This window comes from Rhinoraja longicauda, chromosome 11 (genome assembly GCF_053455715.1).
Source record: "Rhinoraja longicauda isolate Sanriku21f chromosome 11, sRhiLon1.1, whole genome shotgun sequence".
Classification (NCBI taxonomy): domain Eukaryota; kingdom Metazoa; phylum Chordata; class Chondrichthyes; order Rajiformes; family Arhynchobatidae; genus Rhinoraja; species Rhinoraja longicauda.
In genome coordinates this window covers 14359525-14382280 of record NC_135963.1, presented here as the reverse complement: position 1 = coordinate 14382280, position 22756 = coordinate 14359525, and the positions used below count along the sequence as shown (strand labels likewise).

The following is a 22756-nucleotide window of genomic DNA, read 5'->3' as shown; positions in this document are numbered from 1 at the left end:
TAACAAGGTAACCCGTTTGATATATTGTTTGATTTCAGCTATTAATTTCAGGCAGTCATCCTTCTGTTACCAACACTTTGGTGCAAAAGATACACGATCCAGTTACATGTTCCTGAGTAAACATTAATAATGAGTAGTCATTAATATTGAATACAAAAGTGCCGATGGACTGTTACTGAATCATTCCATTGTAATACCCATCCTCCCAAGAAAGAGTGATTGCCCAACTAAAGACTCCAGGAGGCTTTGGTCATGTTAAAAGTATCTTCATAAACAAGGCCAAGCCTCTCACACTGCACAGATCACTGGTTAGGATGGTTTCATGAGCTTCACTCTCCACCAAGTGAAGGGAAATTGGCGATTAAAAAACATTAAATATTTACATCAAGTAATTTAGAGTATTAATTTACATTGTTTTAGCTTCATTAGACAGTGAACTACTAACCAACTCATCAGGGGCCGTGATATTACGTTGCCCACCCCCCCCCCTTGTCATTTCTGCTGGTCATTTTGTTGGAACTTGTTTCAGGAACTTTTACACCAGTTCCTCCCATGGAATCACCACCACCTTGTAGAAACATCACATTTAAAATGCAAATAGATGTAATAATTGCTTACGATTCTTTGCAACACATGGAATATGCAACAACAAAAAAACATGGGTGGTTTACTGAAGCCCATAATTAAATATTTTCATCTTCAAAGGTAAGCATTCATCAGCGAAATGTAGAATCTTGGTGGACAAATTATCTTTCTGCAACCAGAAACAATCCTTTGTACGAACAGCCATCAGCTTTAAAAAGTAAAGTTTTTGTTGGGACATAATTCGTGTGGAAGCCCTTATTTCATGTGATATGTTGATGATGAGCTGATGATCGAAAGGGATCCATCACCTTCTCCACTGCAAACGGATAACTTATGTTTGTCCAATCCCCACTAAGATAGCTATCAGAAATGCCAAATTTCCACACAAGTACACACCGAATACGACCAACAAAGGGTACATCTGTAGATGACAAAAATGAAAACAATTAACAATTTTTCTGTAATCAGCTAGTTAGCAATTTGTTTTAAAAAATGGTATTGGTGGGCATTGTCAGGAATCACGGTCTAACAATTCTACTGTATCAATGTTAATTTTCAAAGGTTTCCAATTACTCATTTGCTCAGATGATGTGCTATATACTCATGCAACCAGGAAAAACCCACATTCATAGCTCCATCATTGTAGTCTGCCAATGTCACTTTAGCAAACCTTGTCACGTTGACCAAGTGGCGTCAGCACTTCTAGATAGGAAGGAGGTAAAACTGGGGAAGTAAAAGAGCTGCATGGTGGTGCAACGGTCGAGCTGTTGCCTCACAGCGCCAGAGCTGCTGCCTCACAGCGGCAGTGGTCCAGGTTCTATCCCCACTACGGGTGCTGTCTGTATGGATTTTGCACGTTCCACCTATGACCAGGTTTCCACCCACATTCCAAAGACATGCAGGTTTTTAGGTTAATTGGCTTCTGTAAATTGCCAAGAGCGTGTAGGCAGTGGGCCAAAGGGCCTGTTTCCACGCTGTTTCTCTAAACCAAAAAGGTTCAAAACCCTGACCAGCAGCCAACAAGCCCTCTTGGAATTTAACAGTAGAACAGTACTCTTGTCCCACAATGACCATGCTGATCACAATGCCAAATTAAACTAATCTCCTTTGCTTAAAAAATCCAGCTCCCAACTAAATGTAACAAATGAATCTTCCTCAATGACTATAGGAAGGAACTGCAGATGCTGGTTTACACCGATGATAGACACAAAATGCTGGAGTAACTCAGCGGATCAGGCAGTGTCAATCTTCAATGACTACCTGATAGTGGAAATAGTTTTAAATGTTTTGAAAAACATTTAGATCTCCTCACCACCTCTTTATTCCAAATATAACAAGCCCATCTTTTTCAGTTTATTGACACCCCACATTCTTAAATAAATCTTTGATAAATGTCATCTATACCCTCTCTAAAATCTTCACTTTCCAAAGGTGGTGCCCAGAATTGGACACAAAAATCCAATTATAGTCACACAAACAATTTATAATAAAATGGATCATTACTTCCACAAATTTGTTATCTATTTGAGAGAAAGAAAAATGCTTTCAGTGAATTGCACATACCCACAGATCCGATCTTTAGGAATAGTCTCTGGTTTATATTTACCTCACCTCATTCTTCCCATCAATATAGCAACAAGTACATACCAAAATAGACTGCACTCCAATATTAGATAAATTGTCATGATGTTTGGCACAAACCTCTATTACATTATGAAAGATTGCTCAGATAACTTAATCTCAAATTAGGTAAGCGCGTTGGTGCCAAGCATTTTGGGGGCATTTCCATACAAAAAAGTTTCTATAACCTTCAATTGGCCTAAGCCAGGTTTCAATCAGTTTATTATCTCCAAGACCAAATACCTCCCCTGCAGATTCCCATCCAACAATTACCAGGTCTGAATTTTAATTCTCAATGAAATACAAGACAAAGGCAGGAAATAGTTGAAAGAAATTACCGGTTTGTCTGTGCTGCAGTCTGTAGCAAAAAATAAAATAAAGATCCAGTTAGTTTGCACCATGTTTTCCCTGCATTCAATTATTAGTTGCAATACCTATATGCCTTTGTAACCTGGAGCTTAATGTTCTTAAGACAGGGGAACTGATTGTAGACTTTAGGAGAGCTCCCCCTCCCCTCCCCCCACTCACCATCAATAACACCAGTCACATTTGTAGGCTTATTTAAGTTCCTTGGAACCATCAAGAGAGAGCTGGATCGAGCTCTTAAGGATAGCGGAGTCAGGGGGTATGGGGAGAATGCAGTAACGGGGTACTGATTGAGAATGATCAGTCATGATCACATTGAATGGCGGTGCTGGCTCGAAGGGCCGAATGGCCTCCTCCTGCACCTATTGTCTATTGTCTATCTCCAAGGACCTTAAATGGGGGGGCCACCATCAACTCCACAGTCAAAAAGGCCCAACAGAGGATGTACTTCCTGCGGCAGCTGAGGAATCACAATCTGCCACAGGCAATGATGGTCCAGTTCTATACTGCCATCGTAGAGTGTCCTCACCTTCTCCATCATGGTCTGGTTTGGCTCAGCCAGCAAGCACGACATCCAGAGGCTGCAACGAATCGTTCGATCAGCTGAGAAGGTTGTTGGCTGCAACCTTTCCCCATTGACGAACTGTACACTGCAAGGGCCAGGAAGCGAGCGGGCAAGATCATCTCTGACCCCTCTCACCATGGCCACAATCTCTTTGAAGCACTTCCCTCTGGAAGGCGACTCCGGACTGTCAAAGCAGCCACAGCCAGACATAAAAACAGCTTTTTTTTCCCGCGAGTAGTAGCTCTACTCAATAACCAAAAGTCTGTAGTCTCTTTTTGCTCTGGTTTATTTCACTCACATGTTTAAACTGTAATGTTGTATTCTTAATGTTTTATGCTTTATTCTTAATTGTTTACTGTAAGTTAGTGTTGTTACTTGCGAGCGGAGCACCAAGGCACATTCCTTGTATGTGTGCATACTTGGCCAATAAACTTATTCATTCGTGCAAATAAATAAATCCGGAACTTACCTTCCTTACCTTTTCGCCAAAATATGGAAAGCAGGATAAGAATAATATGGACAAGAAATTCCCATCCAACAAATCCACCCAAGACCTTTACTGGCCATTTATCAGGTGCCACATTTATCAGTAGAAGGCCAAGGAATAGTGTTGCCACTGGAAGAGAAATACAAGGATGTTGCATTTTTACCAAATAAGCCATTGCTTACGTTTGGAATTAAGCATTGACAGAACATGTTTCTATTAGAAGGATGAGAGGGGATCTTATAGAGACATATAAAATTATAAAAGGACTGGACAAGCTAGATGCAGGAAAAATGTTCCCAAAGTCCAGAACCAGGGGCCACAGTCTTGGAATAAAGGGGAGGCCATTTAAAACTGAGGTGAGAAGGAACTTTTTCACCCAGAGAGTTGTGAATTTGTGGAATTCTCTGCCACAGAGGGCAGTGGAGGCCAAGTCACTGGAAGAATTTAAGAGTTAGATAGAGCTCAGGGGGCTTTGGAATCAGAGGATATGGGGAGAAGTTGGGCACAGTTTACTGATTGTGGACGATCAGCCATGATCACAATGAATGGCGGTGCTGGCTGGAAGGGCTGAATGGCCTCCTCTTGCACTTATTTTCTATGTTTCTGATAAAATGTCTCATCATTCACTGATAAAACACCAGCAGAAATCAAATTCACATTGCCACTTATCCAAGCAATCCACCCCCCACATCTTTTGACAAAATAATTGTAGCCGATTGGGAGGGTTTTATTCCCTTCTTATATTAAATAGATGGTCTCAAACATGCATGTGGAATAATTGACTCCTGCTAATGAAAGCACTAACCCATCTATCACAGCTACTTAAAGGGAGTAGGACACTCATACTCAATGGCCTGAGCAATGAGGGCAAGAATAAAATATGCCCACTTTCACACTCTACTTGTGTTGTTACTTTCAGAGAGCTACATATTTGGACCCAATCTCTGTACATCAATGCTGTTAAGGCTCCTGTATACTTTCCCCACACAATTGACCTCCCAAAGTGTAACACCTGACACGTGCTCAGATTAACTCCATCTGCCATTTCTCCATTCACAGATCTCCAGTTAGCATAATACCCTGCCACCATTACACTATTTTCTGTGGCTAAGCCAGTTCAGAATTCAAACTACCAGGTCACCATGGATCCCCTGAATTTTAAGGGACCTTGGCAATAGCTTACTTCAGTCCTTTTAGGCAACATCCACTGCCCTACATCACCTGCTCAAAAAAACTCAATCAATCTTGTAAGACACGAGTCTTACTTATGAATCCTCAGGGGTCTCGCCACTGGCTAGAGGCTGTAGATCTCTATCAAAGCACCACCAATCTGCACCCTTGCCTCAATAACCTGGGATAGATCCCATCATTTATCTGCCTTAATGTTGTTCATTACCACCTGTTGATCTCAAAAAAAGAAACTAGCATAAACCATGATCACATTGAATGGTGGTGCTGGCTCGAATGGCCTACTCCTGCACCTATTGTCTATTGTCATATTAGTATACCCACAATGATATCACTATCCTCCACATCCTTGTCCATGGTCTACATATGATGAAAGCATACAAAAAACATGATAAAACCAAAAATCTGAGTGTATGAAGATAACATTTGAAGAGTCTCATTTCAGTCCTTAAAGTTTGACTATTCATATTTTGCATGTTAAACAGTAATGTACCTGCAAGAGCCTTGATTACATGAGCCATTATAGTATGGAAATATTTGAATATCCACCGCCTATAAAAATAACAAAAACGTTAATCATATTGTTATCATGATAAATACATTTGGATACAAAGTTCAGGTGTAAAAAAGTTGCATTGTTATGTTCAATTGGTGATGGTTATCGTGCCCTCAGTGGACTGAAAGTCTTGTTTCCATGCTTCTTTATCAATAACCCCAACACTGAATTTCAGACTTGCAAGGGCAAAGTTATTTCACTGCAGGATTTTCAAAATTAAAAAAGGTTTTGTTTACTAGCTACAAGCTTAATTTTGTTACTGCATACTAAAAATACTAACAACATTGTTTGATAGAGTAATATTGCACAAGTGTCAATGAAAGTGATCGATTGCAATGGCCGCCCACGGTTAATGCAGCTGCTGTGTTCTTAAGAGACAATAGCATGTGATTACAGAGGTACAGTTGCTGCCTCAGTGCCAGAGACTCTGGTTTGATCTTGACCTCTGGTGCTGTCTGTGTGGAGTTCACCCGTTCTTCCTGTGACCTTGTGGGTTTCCTCCAGGTGCTGCGGTTTCCTCCCACACTCCAAAGACGTGCGCTCTGTAGGTTAATTGGACTGTAAATTGCCCCTAGTGTGTGGGGAGTGGATGAGAAAGTGGGATAACAGAATTGGTGTGAACGGGTAATTGATGGTCGGCATGAACTCAGTGGACCAAAAGGCCCGTTTCCATGCTGTATCTTTCACTCAATCATTTACTGCGGTGAGACGACATGGAAACTCTTCCCCCAGTGACCCCGAAGACTGCTATTTCTAGCCAATTTCCAACAAAACTTTTAAATGGTTCTCTTGTCCCTGATCAAAATCATATTATAATCAACTAGATGCAGGTAATACAAAGAGTGTTGCCCAATACATCACTCGCGTCATATTCAATTCGTATTGTGGAAACGAACGTTATAGCAGAACTATCCACATATGTACGGAATCAAACCTTTGTGCGATGTGACTCAAGTTACTTCCAGGAAAAATTCAAAAGCCAGCACAAATAAAAATTATAGAAAAGCCAGCAGGAGAAATTTTGAATTTATAAATAATTAATTTTAGATTGAAATTACGCTTTGACCAATGCATATTTGAATGAGCACTGTTGACAAAGTATTTGGATTAACTAGCTCAGAAATAATTCTGGGGAATACATTTCTTCTAATCACAACATAAACACCTTTGTATGCGATCTCAGTCACAGGAATACTGTACCTGCCTGAACACAAGGTGTCTGGCGAATATCAAAACACGAAAAGCAACCACATTTACATTTCTAAATGGAGGCCAAATATTGAAAAGGCAACTAAAAATAGTTACAGAAACCACAGAATATTTCTCACACCTTCCTGAAATTCAGCAAGTTGATGACATGTTTAATAATCGGGCAATGCATTGTGCATCAACAACATTAAAAGGGGTATCAGGGGTAATGGGGACAAGGCAGGAGAATGGGGTTAGGAGGGAGAGATAGATAAGCCATGATTGAATGTCAGGGCAATGACTTGATGGGGCAAATGGCCTAATTCTGCTCCTATCACTTATGACCTCAGAATGAAAGGGCACTCTTTTAGAAAGGAGGTGAGGAGGAACTTCTTTAGTCAGAGGGTAGTTAATCAGTGGAACTCATCGCCACAGAGGGCTGTGGAGGCCAAGTCGGTGGATATTTTTAAGGCAGAGATAGACAAATTCTTGATTAGGTCAAGGGTTATGGGGAGAAGGCAGGAAAATTGGATTAGGAGGCAGAGATCAGCCACAATTGAATGGCAGAATAGACTCGATGGGCCGAATGGCCTAATTCTATGAATTTATGGAACGCTTCCTTTCAAAATGGTGGAAATGCACATCTCCTTATATTTTTAAGGCAGAGATAGACAAATTCTTGATTAGAACCGGTGTCAAGGGTTATGGGGAGAAGGCAAGAAAATTGGATTAGGAGGCAGAGATCAGCCACAATTGAATGGCAGAATAGACTCGATGGGCCGAATGGCCTAATTCTATGAATTTATGGAACGCTTCCTTTCAAAATGGTGGAAATGCACATCTCCTTAGACAAACTGAACATTATGATTACCTGAATTAAATTGCCTTGTCTTTGTTTAAATAGTTAACTGATAGGTCAAGAATGTTTACTGACAGAACAAACCCAGGTTTCAAACCAAAAAAAAATCCCCGATTTCAAGAGCTGCTAAAATGCTGTCGAACCTACCTCTTGTGATCTGGAGAAGGACGAAAGATGGCAACAAAAGGTTGGATTAGTGTAAGTCCCATTACAATACATCCCAACACAGGGTGTGCCCCTGCACTCTATAAAAGGAAAAAAGCATTAAAATGCAGCATTTCACAAATACAAGAATGGTAGAATTTATAATCTAAAGTGAATTAAGTTGATTGATTTATTTAATGAAAATACATTAAATATTTTCCACCAGCAAGCCAAAATGGAAATCATTTTGCTAGAAATATCAATTGTTGATCTTTCCTCAATCCTTTCTCTCCTTTTGGTACGCGACTACTTTATTATCCACTTACTACCCAGCCTTAAACTTCAGGTACTCCAACACTGGTCACAGGTTAACCTTGGTGTTGGTCTTTTAAAGACCATTCCAGAGTTCACACATTATTCCCAGGGGACTCCCAGAAGAAAAACAATCAGGTCCTACAATAACAAGGCCTTTCCAACTCAGAACCACATTTCCAGTCAGAAATAAATTACCCCCACCACCCCCAAAACAGGAGTTGTAGTGAATCAAGGTAGTGGTTCTCTACCACCTTTGTGGACAATAATGTTGGTACCTCTAGTGACGTCCACATCCCAAAACTAAATAAAAGGCAAGCATTGGAAGGACAAGTCAGTAAGCCAACTCCTCAGAACTAGAAGTGAAAAATAGGTACATTCCTGGAAATGCCAAAATGCCGTGAAAACCTAGTGCTTCCGGCAGCTCCAATTAAAAGAGAAACAGAGTTAACATTGCTGTTCATGGACTCTTCAGGGGATGACGGGTCATGAATTGAAACATCATCTCCAAGATTCTGGATCCCTGGGGTGGCACAGTGGTACAATGGTAGAGTAACTCAAACTTCACTGTACCTTCATTGGTACATGTGACAATAAATTGAATCTTGAATCTTGAGTTGCTGCGTTACAGCTCCAGAAACTCGGGTTCAATCCTGACTACAGATGCTGTCAGTACGGAGTTTGTATTTTCCCCTGGTGACCTGCGTGGGTTTTCGGGGGGGGGTGGCGGGACAAAGAAAGGATATAGGTGGAGACAGAACTGTCTTCCTGTCTCCACCTTTCTTTCTTTGTCCCGCGCCCCCCCCGACATCAGTCTGAAGGGTCTCGACCCGAAACGTCACCCATTCCTTCTCTCCAAGATGCTGCCTGACTGCTGAGTTACTCCAGCATTTTGTGAGACTCTACATGACCACCCTTTGTTACCTCAGCGTTTGAAATCAGGCAGAAGTTTCCTCTCTTCTGTCCATCCCCTTGACTGCAGTGCATCATCCATAAGGCTCAAACTCTGGGGAGAGGGACTAGAGAAATCTCCGGAAGACATTCACACGGCAATCAATCCCTCTGAGAAACTCCCACCAGGTTCCGACCAACTGTGGATAACCTGGCGCAGTCTCAACAGACTCGGGGAGGAGCAAATCGAACGTGCTGAAGTGGGGATATACGGAAGATGCGGCAGACTGCGAGTGTGGACGGGGCCTCCAGACGATGGAACATCTCCTGAGCTGTGACATGCTGCATGACACACGCACTGTAAAGGATCTTGCAGAGGCCAACGACGTGGCACTAAAATTTGCTCGCTATTGGCAAACAGTTGTGTGATGACACGAAATAATAATAATAATTTGATTTGTGCCAAAATATTATCCAAAAGGGATTATTATATGCTTGAAAATGATTAAATAATAGAAACAATTTTAACTCATTTCAAAAAAACAACTTACATAACTCCAACCTTTCACTTGGGCGAATACCAGCACAAAGCCAATTATTGTCAATACAACAGTCAGCATCATCAGGGGAAAATGCAACTAATTAAACAAAGAAAACATTTATCAATTTTACATGAAAACTATGCTACTAATACAAGATCACACAACAGCATGCAAGAGGACAGATTTGTTATAATTAATAAAACATTGGCAAAATACAGATCAGACAGCAGTTGCAGAAAGGCAAGAGTTAACCCTAAGTTTCTGATCTTTCATTGGAAACAAAAGTCAATTATTACTAACTCTTACACCTGGCACTGCTAGAGACTCGGGTTCAATCCTGACTACAGATGCTGTCAGTATGTTATAACAGGATGTTATTTCCATACATTTGGGTTTTATCACGCTCCTCATAAATGCAAAAAGCCAACTTAGAATATATAATTCCATGCAATTAATTAACACAAAATTATGTTTAAGCTACCAATAAAAATTCACTGACTATGTACACAAAATGTTACATCTATTTCTCTTTAAATAGATATTTCCCAATGCACATAGCAGTGCAGACTAATCAGGAAGGCTTTTCCCAATGGAGTGGAAATACTTTCCAATAAAAAGAATTCCCTCAGTTACTGTAAACAGCCTCTCTAATAATGCAAGGTATCTCACTAAACTTGTTTTTTCATTTTTGAAATATTCGTCTAACTGCCTAAGTGTTCAGTTTATTTTTATGGTTCAGGTAGACCAAATCCACCCAAATATTTAGCACCTCAAAAAGTAGATCTGAAAAAAAAAAATCACATTTTCAATTGGAAAGATTAAAATCAGGCCCCCTTTGGGTTATGGAGCAGATCTTCATAGGGTGGCGCAGCGATAGAGTTGCTGCCGAACAGCGTCGGAAACCCTGGTTCGATCCTGTCTGTACGGAGTTTGTACGTTCTCCCCGTGACTGAATGGGTTTTCTCCGAGATCTTCTGTTTCCTCCCACATGCCAAAGACGTACAGGTTTGTAGGTTAATTGGCTCGGTTAAAGTGTAAGTTGTCCATAGTGTACGTAAGATAGTGTTAATGTGGGGGGAGGCACTGGTCGGCATGGATTCGATGGGCTGAAGGGCCTGTTTCTGCGCTGTATCTCTAAACTAAACACTAAACTGGAGGTTATAGAAAAAGGTACAATGTTCATCGTTGTTCTAAACAAGGTTGCATGCAAGTACCGCACACAAAAAATCATATTTATATGTTGTTTCATTTTGAGCTGTGTGCTGGACAGAAACATTTAATTTTATTGTACATCTATTGATTGGATTTCCACAGAGCTGGTTTAACCTGCTGAGTATTTCTAGCATTTTGTATTTTTATTTACTGTTCAGAATCAACAGCATTTTGCTTTTCTTTATTAACTTCAGAAACAAAATTTTCCCAACCTTCAAGGCGACAAAAAAATAAAACCTCCCAAAAATATCTGGTCAAAGTGATTAAAAAAAAATCTGAACATTTTTTGCAACTGAGCAATAATGAAATGGAAAATATAGCCCAGCAAAATATAGATTTGGATTTCAGATTACAAATGCTAATCGTACCTGAAACCACCAGGCTTTGCCCAAAAGTTTGCTTTCACCTCCAATACATTTCAAATACCGAGCAATCATCATGCCAATGCTCGCAGTTGTCATCCACGCGATTAACATCAGTGCACCTTCAAATACAAAAAAATTGAAAGGCTTTATTATAGTTGTATACCATTTGATGCTATTATATCCCATTACCAAAATGGGGATTTTCAATCTGAAGAAGGGTCCCTACCCAAAACATTACCTATCCATTTTCTCCAGAGATGTTGCCTGACCCGCTGATGTGACTCCAGCATTTGCGTCTATCGAGGGATTTTCAATACTCATTGGACAGTTTCATCAATACCTTTCTAAGGAGAGAAGGCTGGTGTGCCCTCTTGACCAAACGTTATAATGGCAAGAAAGTAGTTCCTGTGGGTATCGCCCAAGATACGTGCCAAAGATATATAACAAGTGTAGTCCTCCAGATCATCTGGCAGAGAATTGAAAGTCGGAATATCCCCATGAAAATTCTTTCAGTTTCCAAGCGTGTTAGAAACTTGTAAGTAACAAAAATGCTAGCAACTTCATTGGAATCATAAAGCACAGAAGCTGGCCTTCCAACTCATCAAGTCCATACAGACTACCAGGCACCTGTTCACAATCCAATACTAAACCCATTCTATTCTCCCCACATTCTCATCGACTTTGACTCCTGGGAGAAGTTTGTTTAGTTTAGTTTAGAGATACAATGTGGAAACAGGCCCTTCGGCCCACTGAGTCCTCGGTGACCAGTGCACCCGTACACTCGCATTATCCTACACACTGGGGACAATTTACAATTTCTACCGAAGCCAATTAATCCACACACCTGTACATTTTTGGAGTGTGGGAGGGAACAGGAGCCCCCGGAGAAAACCCACATGGTCACAGAGAGAACGTACAAACTCCGTACAGAAAGCACCCGCAATCAGGATCGAACCCGGGTCTCTGCACTGCAAGGCAACAACTCTACTGCTGCTCCACTGTGCTGCCCATTTGCAATGGGTGATTTACTGTCCCCCGTTTCAAGTCAATTGTTTGATCTGTTGTCACCAGAGGCCAGAATGGGTAAGGATTACAGATTGTTTTCTAACAATCCTGGAAGTTTCATGGACACGTCACTGAGAAACTGTCAGAAAGTGATGAAATTAATCAGCTATTCTCTTACCATGTGCCTTGATGAGGACAGGCCTGCCACTGCTCCCAGAGACCAACTGTACAACACCTACATTTACTTTTTCCGAGGATATAAATGGTATTCTTTGATGCTGGTTTATTGCCCCTGAAATATGAAACGGGTTTAAATGCAGGGTAGAAACAGACAATACATAAAAATTGTAAGGGTGTCAAGATCAGTAACATCCTTTGCACTGCCAACTACCTTCAGCAACCAACATTATCAAGGATGACTCCCACCCTGGTGATTCTCTCTTCTCCCCACTCCCAAAGATACAAAAGCTTGAAAGTACATCTTCTTCGCTGCTGTTCGCAGATGGTTGAATGGATATCTCATAAACCCAGGGCATATTCCCAATTTGCCTCGTTGCAACCCTTGCATTTGCTTTAAGCTACACTTTCTCTGTAGCTGTAACATTATATTCTGCACGGTTTCAGTTTAGTTTAATTTATTGTCACATGCAACTAGGTACCGTGAAAAGCTTTTGATGCGGGCTAACTAGTCCATCTTTTTGCACTACTTATTGTAGTGATGAATGGTTTGTACTCATGTACGGTATGATTTGTCTGGATAGCATACAAGCAGTTTTTCTCTACAACTCGGCATGTGTGACAATGATAATCCAATGCAACATTTCTCTGCCATTTAGGATACTGAACTAATCCATTTTCTTCAGCCCACAGTCTTGGCTGAATTTCATTCCTTTCTGTGCCACATGCCTATCTTGGAGTGCAATCTCCTGTGCTTTACACAGACTTTACACTCTCACTTGCATACCAATTAGAAAAAGGCATGTTTACACCTTGAATCCTATTTGTCCAGTATCCCCATCACCGGGTCTGTCTGCTGACTTCCCCCATTTCAATCAAGGAATGATCCAAAATCTTCTCCCATTAATCGTCATAGCTGAATTTGTCTGGACCAGCTCACTCACTAAAAGTTTTCTTGCCCTTCCCGCCCAAGCCTTTCCTCAGATAATGCACAACTTCAACAAATATTTGATCAGGATTCAAACTTCCAAACTTCATTTATCCTTCTCGCGCGACTACATACTTCCATCTGTGCAGTCCTACAATCTTTTGTCTTTGTCATCCTCTGACTGTGCAACTGTATTTTAGGATCCAATCTTCTCCAGAAGCCTTTTCACTAGTTTCCAAAGCAGCATCCGACACGACCTCTGCTCCCCTGATCCAACTGTGCTATGTATTTGCCATCTTTACCAAGGGATAAACATTGGCTAATTTTTTTTTAGAGATACAGCGTGGAAACAGGCCCTTCAGCTCATTGAGTCCGCACCCACCAGTGATCCCCGCGCACACACACCTATGGACGAATTATAATGATACCAAGCCAATTAACAAAAAACCTGCACGTCTGGAGCGTGGGTGAAAACTGGAGAACCCGGAGAAAACCCACACAGCTCACAGACAGAACGTACAAACAAGCACCCATAGTCAGGAATGAGCCCAGGTCCCTGGCGCTGTAAGGCAGCAGCTCTACCACTGCGCCATCCTGATAAACTAAGGAGAGCTACACAGTCAGACAGTGTTGCCTAAAATGAGTTGTTCGACCAAAGCCAAAACTGCTCTTTCAGACAAATGCAAGTATGTCTTGGTCAATATTTATTCCTAAGAGTTATTTGCTCATTATCACACACTCAGTATTTTGCAGATCTCAATGCAGCACTCACCATTATCTGAAGACCCAAAAGCAAAAAATAAGTAGTGCAGGTCGTTGGCAGCTCTTTGGCCTGTTGAAATATTGTTCCTTGTGACAAATGAGCATTGAATAATTCCATTGTTATTCGCCACAGTTATATTATCAACTTCACCCTGTAAAATAAATCAGCATTTTAAACAATATGGAACGAATAATGTCTCTATGCTTTACATGATCCATCCCTTGACCATAATTGGGTTAATCTCAAACAGATGTGCCAATGTGAATGCATTATCATAATTGGGCAGGCAAGAGGAAAATAAGCCTTTTGAAAGAGGGGCAAGAGATAATGCACTGCTTGCTAACTCTTTCCCATCAAGCTCAGCTCCCCCAATGACCTTCCTCCAAAGTCTCACTGTAGGAGCCATTTTGCAGTTATTTGTTATTTTTACTTATTGATATTATTACCTTGCATTCTGCTGTAGTCTGGACACTATAGAGTTAATGCAATGCTTACGTAGGGGCTGGGCGGAGCCAGAGTACGGGCAGTTGGGTACGTGCGGGCAGAGTGTGTGAGCTGGGAGGTGCTGACAGAGGGTCAGCTAGAAGCTCCGCCAAAAGATTGATCAGCCATGATGTAATCGCCTGTAAGTTTTATTAACTAGAAGATTAATACAAACTGTGTCGAAGTTATATCTGGCAATTCGTAACGATCGCATAGACTGTGGTAAGATATGGAATTTTACCTAGCAATTAATAACCTGTCGATGACAAGAGATATGCCAATATGCTTATTGCACCTTCAAATAAAGAAGACTAACTATTAAACGTCTGGGAGGATCTCTGTTATTAGTTGTTCGAGTTATTACGCTTATCGCTGACCCGGTCTATGCAAGTGGCAGCTTGGGAGCTAATTGAGATAGACGAGAAGCTGGCCGCTACACTCACCAACACCATTTCCATTTAATGTCCCCAGTTGTAATTATACTTATGGTTAACTTACATGGTGGTAATTATGTTTCAGTCCTGGCAGGCTTAAACATCTACCGCCACTTCCTTTCCATATCTGCTCAAAATGAACCATCTGAAAAATGTCACCTATCCAAGCTCTCCAGAGATGCTACCCGACCTACTGAGTTACTCCATCACCTGGTGTCCTTTTTTGGATTGGGCCAATTGCTCAACTTAAGTGACATCAATCCTCCGCCCTTCCCCATCCAGTCGAGCCTGCTCAGCTGGATCTACTGGATGCCCCGTTTCATCATCCGTCTGCTTCCTGGCAAGATTCGTACATCAGACCAGAAAGGTATTTCTGGGACTTGCAGAAACCTCTAATATTCCCCAGAATTTCTTGCTTCTCTTGGCTTGAAAATAATACTGCACACTTCATGGTATTCAATTCATTGGACACAACTCAATATTTATCCTTCAAATAGCTTCTGAAGGTCACTCAGCATTTACTCCCATTCACAAACTAGGCCATGATCTGATGCTCACACCCAGACACCAAGGGCTGGTGGGTCTATAACTATGGATTCCCTCCCATTATCTCTGCCCTCTGATCCCAATGTTCAATTTTCCTGAGATGACTGTCTATAATTGCAAGGGTAGATTGGTGTACAATGACAGTTTGCTTTGGAGATGGCTTGTGGGGAGAGGGGTCAGAATGAGAGGCTGTTCCCTTTGGATGAAAGGTGCAGGACTTGAGGTTATAGACCAAAAAGAGAGGAAAATTAAGGCGAGGAAAACCATTTTTTTTTTAAACACAGCCACAATGGCAGCTGTGGTGGAGGAAGGTTCCAAAGTGTCTTCAAAAGGGTCAGAGTCACACAGCCTTCATTGCCTTGGCAATTCAAGTGCTTGTCTAGGCACTTATCAGTGACTTTACTTCCACCACTCTCTCCAGCAGTATATTCCCAGCACACTCCTTGCTGGGTGAAAAAGATTCCCATCAGATCATATCTAAATCTCTTGCTCCTTACCCCCAAAGGCATGTTCATTCACCTCTGATCAGGTGAAATGTTCCCTGTTGTATATAACCCATCTAATATTCCTCAAGAACATCCCCCTCATAACCCCCTCTACTTCAGAGAAAAGATTATAGTCTTCTACTCTCTCCTCATAACTGAAATGCTCTATCCCAGTAAACATCCTCTACATCCCCTCTAGTGCTTTGACATCTTGGATAAATATATGGTGAAATATGTGAAAGGCTGTGGAGAAGGCACTGGGGTAGAGAGAGATAATTACACTGATGGGGAAACTGGCATGGATACAATGGGCCAAATGGCCTCCATGTACTGCAATTATTCCACATAGATAGAGCTCTTAAGGATAGCGGAGTCAGGGGGTATGGGGAGAAGGCAGGAACAGGGTACTGATTGAGAATAATCAGCCATGATCACATTGAATGGCGGTGCTGGCTCGAAGGGCTGAATGGCCTACTCCTGCACCTATTGTCTATGGTCTATGACTGGAATTACCAATGCAAGTTTTCCAGCTATTTCCCCAATAATTATGACTATTTTCACAGATGTGACCCAATCACTTCTTGTCCCCTTCCTTCCATCACGAAGGCAGTGCAGCCAATGGACATCTGCTCCAATATCACCTTGGTTTCAAATTCTTTTTTTGAAAAAGGCCCCAGATTTATTGCAGGACTCATCGGGGGAAAACACCATAAATAAGAGGGGGAAAATATTATGCAGGAAAGGTTCTGATGACAGCAATCTTTAACCTGCTGCCACAAACTAAGAAAACGGAATACAAATGCACCAACAAAAAAAAGTGCAATCTACTAGAATTTACACCTCATCCTGCACGCGAATCCAGATTATTGTATTGCACAGTACAATACAATATATCTTTATTGTCATTGTACAGGGGTACAACGAGATTGGGAATGCGCCTCCCATACGATGCAAAATACAAGTTTAGAGAGAGCGTATTCCTGGAATAGAGATCAAACCTACAGAATTTTCGCCAGAGAACAAAAGTACTCTTCCTCAACGCTCCATTGTAATTTAACAGTGGGTATTTACACATGATCCATTCATGTACAAAGTAAGAATGGTTACCAGCGGCTCAATACGAGGAGGCGATCTCCCCGTGGAATAGGCACGTTGAACTTGTATTCTTCCATTGCCACAAATGTATATATCATCATTGCCCTAGAAAGAAAATGGTGTGATAGTAATTGATAACATACGTTGCTCTTAATATTTTGGTGTTAGTCATTCCAATTCCGGTCAAGCATATCCAATATAATCACTGGGAATTACGAACAGGTTCGAAATAGCAATTCAACATCACAGAAATAAGCCGTTCATGTTGAAACCAGCGCCACATCTTATCGGGTTCAAGATTACATTTTTTAAAACTTTGTTACCTTACCCTCCCATGTAAAATTAGCATTTAAAAAAAATCCAACTTTGTTGGATATTTTCACTTCTTCCATTGGTAATTGCAGAAAACGGGCTATTCTGCATTTGACCATTAGCAGATGGACACACCGTCAGTCATACATTTAGATCCCATTAAAAATGTCCTTTCCACGTCACCCATATGGAATAGCCACTGGAAATTACCTAGGCAGTAAGTTAGCAATGAAGTGCCTGGCAATGTATGTTGGCAGGAACCACTTCAAAAAACCGTAAGTAACACCAGGCTAATTTTCCCCAAAGTTACTAGTTTTTCCAATACATCTTCCAGGATTGCTTACCATTGTTTTGTCATCAGAGAAACCAATGGCGATGTAGCCGCTTGCCATTCCACTCATTTCGAAACGCAATCCTTGGTTATTTAGTGGGGTGGATGACATGAGGAAACAGTTTTGATCCGTAGCTGGATTGCATCCTTCAGGATTACCAAAGCAAAATTTAGTATTCCCACATCCATCATTCGAGATCTGGAACCAAACAAAAGTGGTTAATACCTGGTAGTTCCAAGAGCTTTATACATCATTTTCCGCTCCCTGACCCAATACTAGCCCCTTACTGTGCACTGGCATTTAGATGCTTACTCCAATTTTACGTTTAAGATTCACGGGCAGTGCTGAGGACAGTTTTGCAATATCTTGAAAGTTTTAGGGATTCACAATGCAGAATTTCCCCCATTAACAAGCAAACAAAAAATTATGTGTTATGCGTAAAAATGCAAGAAGTGTTTAAATTGACAAGAAATCCTTCATATATGTTCCCCAACACAAAGCACTGATAGCTGAAGAGACTATTTTAAATAAAGGTTTAAAAAAAATAAAAATAAAAGGATATAAAAGGATTTTGACTTATGCGGCTAGTTTGTGAAGGTGCATTTGGAAAAGGCACATAAATGGACATCATGGTGAAGCCACACCAGCATGGAACAAATACTTCTTTAGCCTCGTGCGGCTGCGTATTTTGGTTATTTCAATGCGCACTGAGAAGGTCAACCGACAGAGGAGCAAAATGGCCTCCACTTACTGCATCCACATTCGAGTCCGCAGCAGACATTGAGGCGGTGGAAATCTGCGGAGCCACAGTGAAGCCAGAGGCAGGTCCTTGGATGATCGAGGATGTCACTCCTGTCCAGAATGTTGGCATTGTTTGCACAAAAGTAGCTCTGTACATGGACAATTAAAAAATGGTTAAGCTGATACAACTGCATTTAAATAGGTTGTTAAAGAAATACCCACCACAAGAATAAATAACTATCGATGCAGTCAAGATTTCCGCTCTTATTGGGGGGGGGGGGGGGGGGAGGGCAATGAACAATGCCTGGGCTCACAAGGGGCCAACATTGTCAAAGGGTGCAGTAATCAGTCTGATGCATGACCACCAAGAGATCAGCTCTTGAAGACAGATCAATGGCGCAGCCCTACCGCTGTGCCACTGTGTCATGGATCACCAAGATCTGCTTTTATTGATTAAAGAGACACTCTTCCCGTAGAGACGGTTAGTACAAGGATGGTCATGGTATGCATCTAAACCTCCTTCTTCTTCTTCTTAGGCCCCCTCGGTCATGGCTGTCCTAGTTGGCTGCCTGCTCCACACCTCAGCTAGAGCAGCGTCGCTTGTGGCTGAAGAGACCAATGCGGGAGTGACAGTCTCTGTCGCAAAGGTCACATTTGTGTGTGGTCTCTGGTCTGTTGAAGTTGCTGCGCTCCTTTCTGCGTGCCCGCTTGTCTGCCGCTGCGTTCATCAGTTTCTCTTCCCCCGTTTTAAGATGTTGGTTCAGTGTACCTCTCCACCTTGTGCGGTCAGCTGCAAGGCTCTCCCACGACTCCACATCGATGTCGAGCACCTTCTAATCTCTCTTGCAGACATCCTTGTAACGGAGCTGGCGGCGGCCGATGGTTCTCCTCCCAGATGTTAGCTCTCCATAGAGGATGTCTTTTGGAATACGGCCATCCTCCATGTGGTGGACATGGCCCAGCCACTGCAGCCTGCGCTGCCTGAGTAGAGTGTACATACTGGGAAGGCCAGCGCGAGACAGAATCTCGGCGTTGGACACTCTGTCTTGCCAGGATATACCCAGGATACGGCGGATGCTTCTAAGGTGGAAGGTGTAGAGTCTTCTCTCCAGTCTGGCATATGTAGTCCATGTCTCACTGCCGTACAGCAGCGTGCTGTTGACACAGGCGTTGTAGACTGCTATCTTTGTCTTCACTGTCAACTTTGGATTGGTCCACACTCGAGTTGTGAGGCGAGCGAGAGTTGTAGCTGCCTTCCCGATCCTCTTGTCAATCTCTGTGTCCAAGGAGAGGTTGTCGGTGATGGTGGAGCCGAGGTACGTGAACTGATGGACGGCATCGAGTTCGTAGTCGTCGATGGTGAAGACAGGTGGTGCCTCTGTATCCTGTCCCAGGACTTTCGTCTTCTTAGACAATAGGTGCAGGAGGAGGCCATTCAGCCCTTCGAGCCAGCACCGCCATTCAATGTGATCATGGCTGATCATTCTCAATCAGTACCCCGTTCCTGCCTTCTCCCCATACCCCTTGACTCCGCTATCCTTAAGAGCTCTATCTAGCTCTTATTGAAGAGGGGGGATCTTATTGAAACATATAAGATAATTAGGGGATTGGACACATTAGAGGCAGGAAACATGTTCCCAATGTTGGGGGAGTCCAGAACAAGGGGCCACAGTTTAAGAATAAGGGGTAGGCCATTTAGAACAGAGATGAGGAAGAACTTTTTCAGTCAGAGAGTGGTGAAGGTGTGGAATTCTCTGCCTCAGAAGGCAGTGGAGGCCAGTTCGTTGGATGCTTTCAAGAGAGAGCTGGATAGAGCTCTTAAGGATAGCGGAGTGAGGGGGTATGGGGAGAAGGCAGGAACGGGGGTACTGATTGAGAGTGATCAGCCATGATCGCATTGAATGGCGGTGCTGGCTCGACGGGCTGAATGGCCTACTCCTGCACCTATTGTCTATTGTCTAGCTCTCTCTTGAATGCATTCAGAGAATTGGCCTCCACTGCCTTCCGAGGCAGAGAATTCCACAGATTCACAACTCTCTGACTGAAAAAGTTTTTCCTCATCTCAGTTCTAAATGGCCTACCCCTTATTCTTAAACTGTGGCCCCTTGTTCTGGACTCGCCCAACATTGGGAACATGTTTCCTGCCTCTAACGTGTCCAACCCCTTAATAATCTTCAGGCTGATGGTCAGTCCAAAGACCTTACAAGCCCGATAGAAGCAGTCCATCAGTGATTGTAGTTCCTGCTGGGTGTGGGACATAACTGCTGCGTCATCGGCGAACAACATGGTATACATCCAAACCATGCCGGCAAAAAACAGATCTGAACTGGGGGCGGCACAGTGGTAGAGCTGCTGCCTACAGCACCAGAGACCCTGATTCGATCGATTGTACGTTCTCCCTGTGGGTTTTCCAATTTCCTCCCCCATTTCAAAGATGTGCAGATATGTAGATTAATTGGCTTCTGTAAATAGCCCCGATGTGCAGGATGCAAAACTGGGATAACCTAGAACTAACGTACGGGTGATTATTGGTTGATGCGGACTCGATGGGCTCGCTTCCACAGTGTATCATACAACTAAACACTAAACCAAACCCTCCACAAAACTCAAATCCTCAGTTGGTCTGCAACTAGGAAAGATTCACAAATGGGAAGAACAGTGGATAAGTGTTGCAAGCTGGGAAACAGAATAGTTTGTTTTGGGGAAAAGAAATTTAGGAGGAAACAAAAGAAAATAAATAACAAAATAAAATTACCTGAATGTAATGTTGCCCACATTTGATGCAATCCAGTTGACGATAATCTGTGCTTTATTAACTGCTGATGTGTGACTTACGGCAGAATTCTTTGGAAAAAAAGTTTTTGCATGAATCACTAATGCCAATAAAAGGTTAGAGATGAACTAAGATTTTCAGTTTTGTCATTTATGTCTTTCCGATGATGAAATGACATTTGATGATTACAGAAATCAAGATTTGAAGTTTTCGATGTGTATTGAAATTCAAGAATCCATTTCTAACAATTTTTGTCAAAATGAAAACATCGGTAGGGACGATAAGATCTTCCTTTTTAAAGCTGAATTCTAAATCAAGATTACAAGGTAATGCAAGTGCGTAATTTTTCTCCAAAATATAAACTGACCTTTAGCAACTGGATTCAAACTTACGACTGTGATACAGCAAAATTCTTTTTGGAATTACTTTCATGTGTTACCTTCATATAACTTGTGCCAAGAGTGACATAAGCCTGTTATCTTTATGTTCCTAGTCTTAAGAAGATATAATCTTAATCTAAAACCTGTGCCCTCTGGTCAAAGAGATTTGTGTCATTGGGGAATAGTGTCTTACCATCTATGGCTTCTAATTTTGTACAACTAGCAGGTCTCCCAGTCCTCCACCTTTCTAACTCCAATGCCCTGTTCATTGAAAAATCCACGTGTAAAATATTCATTTAAGACCTTGTTCACATCCTCTGACTCCATGCACAGTAGACTCGTCCCACAGTCACTATGTTCATGATAACAGCCAAGGAGCTTAAAGAGTAGAGGGCAATTGGAAAATGGAAGGCACTGTCTGAATGGGTGCTGGAGGTAGGTACTCAAACAACATTTAAGTATCTGGACAAATGCTTGAATTGCCAAGGCCATAGTAGTCTACAAACCAAGTGCCAGTAAATGGGACTCTTATAATTAGATATTTGATGGCGAGCCAAAGGACCCCATTGTTTGCTTTGTAACAAAATAATGAAAAGAGCCAAGGGTGGGTACCAAAACCGTAGGTAATTAAGAGTCACCCAGCTTTTTTCCCTTACAGCCCATTTTCTCGTCCACCCAAAGGTCAGTGCCAAATGGGAAATGAGAATTAATTGAATTTTAGTATTGCTAAAAGCTGTGTCTACATTTCATGTTGTGACACCTCTAGGGCAGACCAGAGGAGAAGTGGGAATAGGTCAGTAAACACTGCTAATAAGAGCTGACACAATGACAAACAAATGTATTAAATTCAAATTCAACAATCTTCAGTTATTTATTTCAATAAGCAGCATTGAATAAGACACAACGTATGACTTAAATATCTTCCATTACAGCAATGAGATGTTATGCTTTACCGAGACAATGTGCCTCCTGTGCACAGTATTGTAACAGAATATAAAAATCACACTTATTTACTATTGGTAAAAGTTTCAGAATACCATTAGATGTAATAACTTACTGTGTAGGTAGTCCCACGAACAGTACACTCAAGGAGTTGAACTCGAGCATCTGTTGTGCTGCTGAAAGTGCCAAGTGGTATAGTGGAAGACTGAGCACCTCGAGCTTCCAGCAAAAACCCTTTAAAGGGTTGACCCGGATTGCTATCCAGTGTCACTGAAGCAAATAGACAGAATTCAGCATGAATCATTTGAAGTTATATGCTCCAATTATTTCAGATAGGTACTAGATTTCAACAAGAAAGCCACAAAGACACAAACCTCTAGGAACTAGACGATAAAATTAGAGGGCACAGGCCTAAAGTGAGGAGAGAGATTTAAGAGGGAATTCAGGAGCAAGATTGTTTTCCATTCAGAGGATAGTCCA

The 22756-nt window shown here is 41.9% G+C and overlaps 1 protein-coding gene across 1 annotated transcript; it reads right to left on the bottom strand.

Annotated features, from left to right (window-relative positions):
* On the bottom strand, positions 1–22580 carry LOC144598208 (putative ferric-chelate reductase 1). Its single transcript, XM_078408094.1, has 14 exons — positions 22392–22580; positions 20937–21025; positions 18192–18330; positions 17453–17638; positions 16809–16901; positions 13763–13904; positions 12064–12177; positions 10884–10999; positions 9313–9399; positions 7562–7659; positions 5305–5363; positions 3606–3752; positions 2544–2563; positions 1–1006 (listed from the first exon to the last, which is right to left on the bottom strand). Exons 1-14 carry the CDS (start codon positions 22578–22580, stop codon positions 917–919), a joined length of 1569 nt encoding a protein of 522 aa, XP_078264220.1. The 3' UTR covers positions 1–916.
* Positions 22581–22756: the final 176 nt, after the last annotated feature.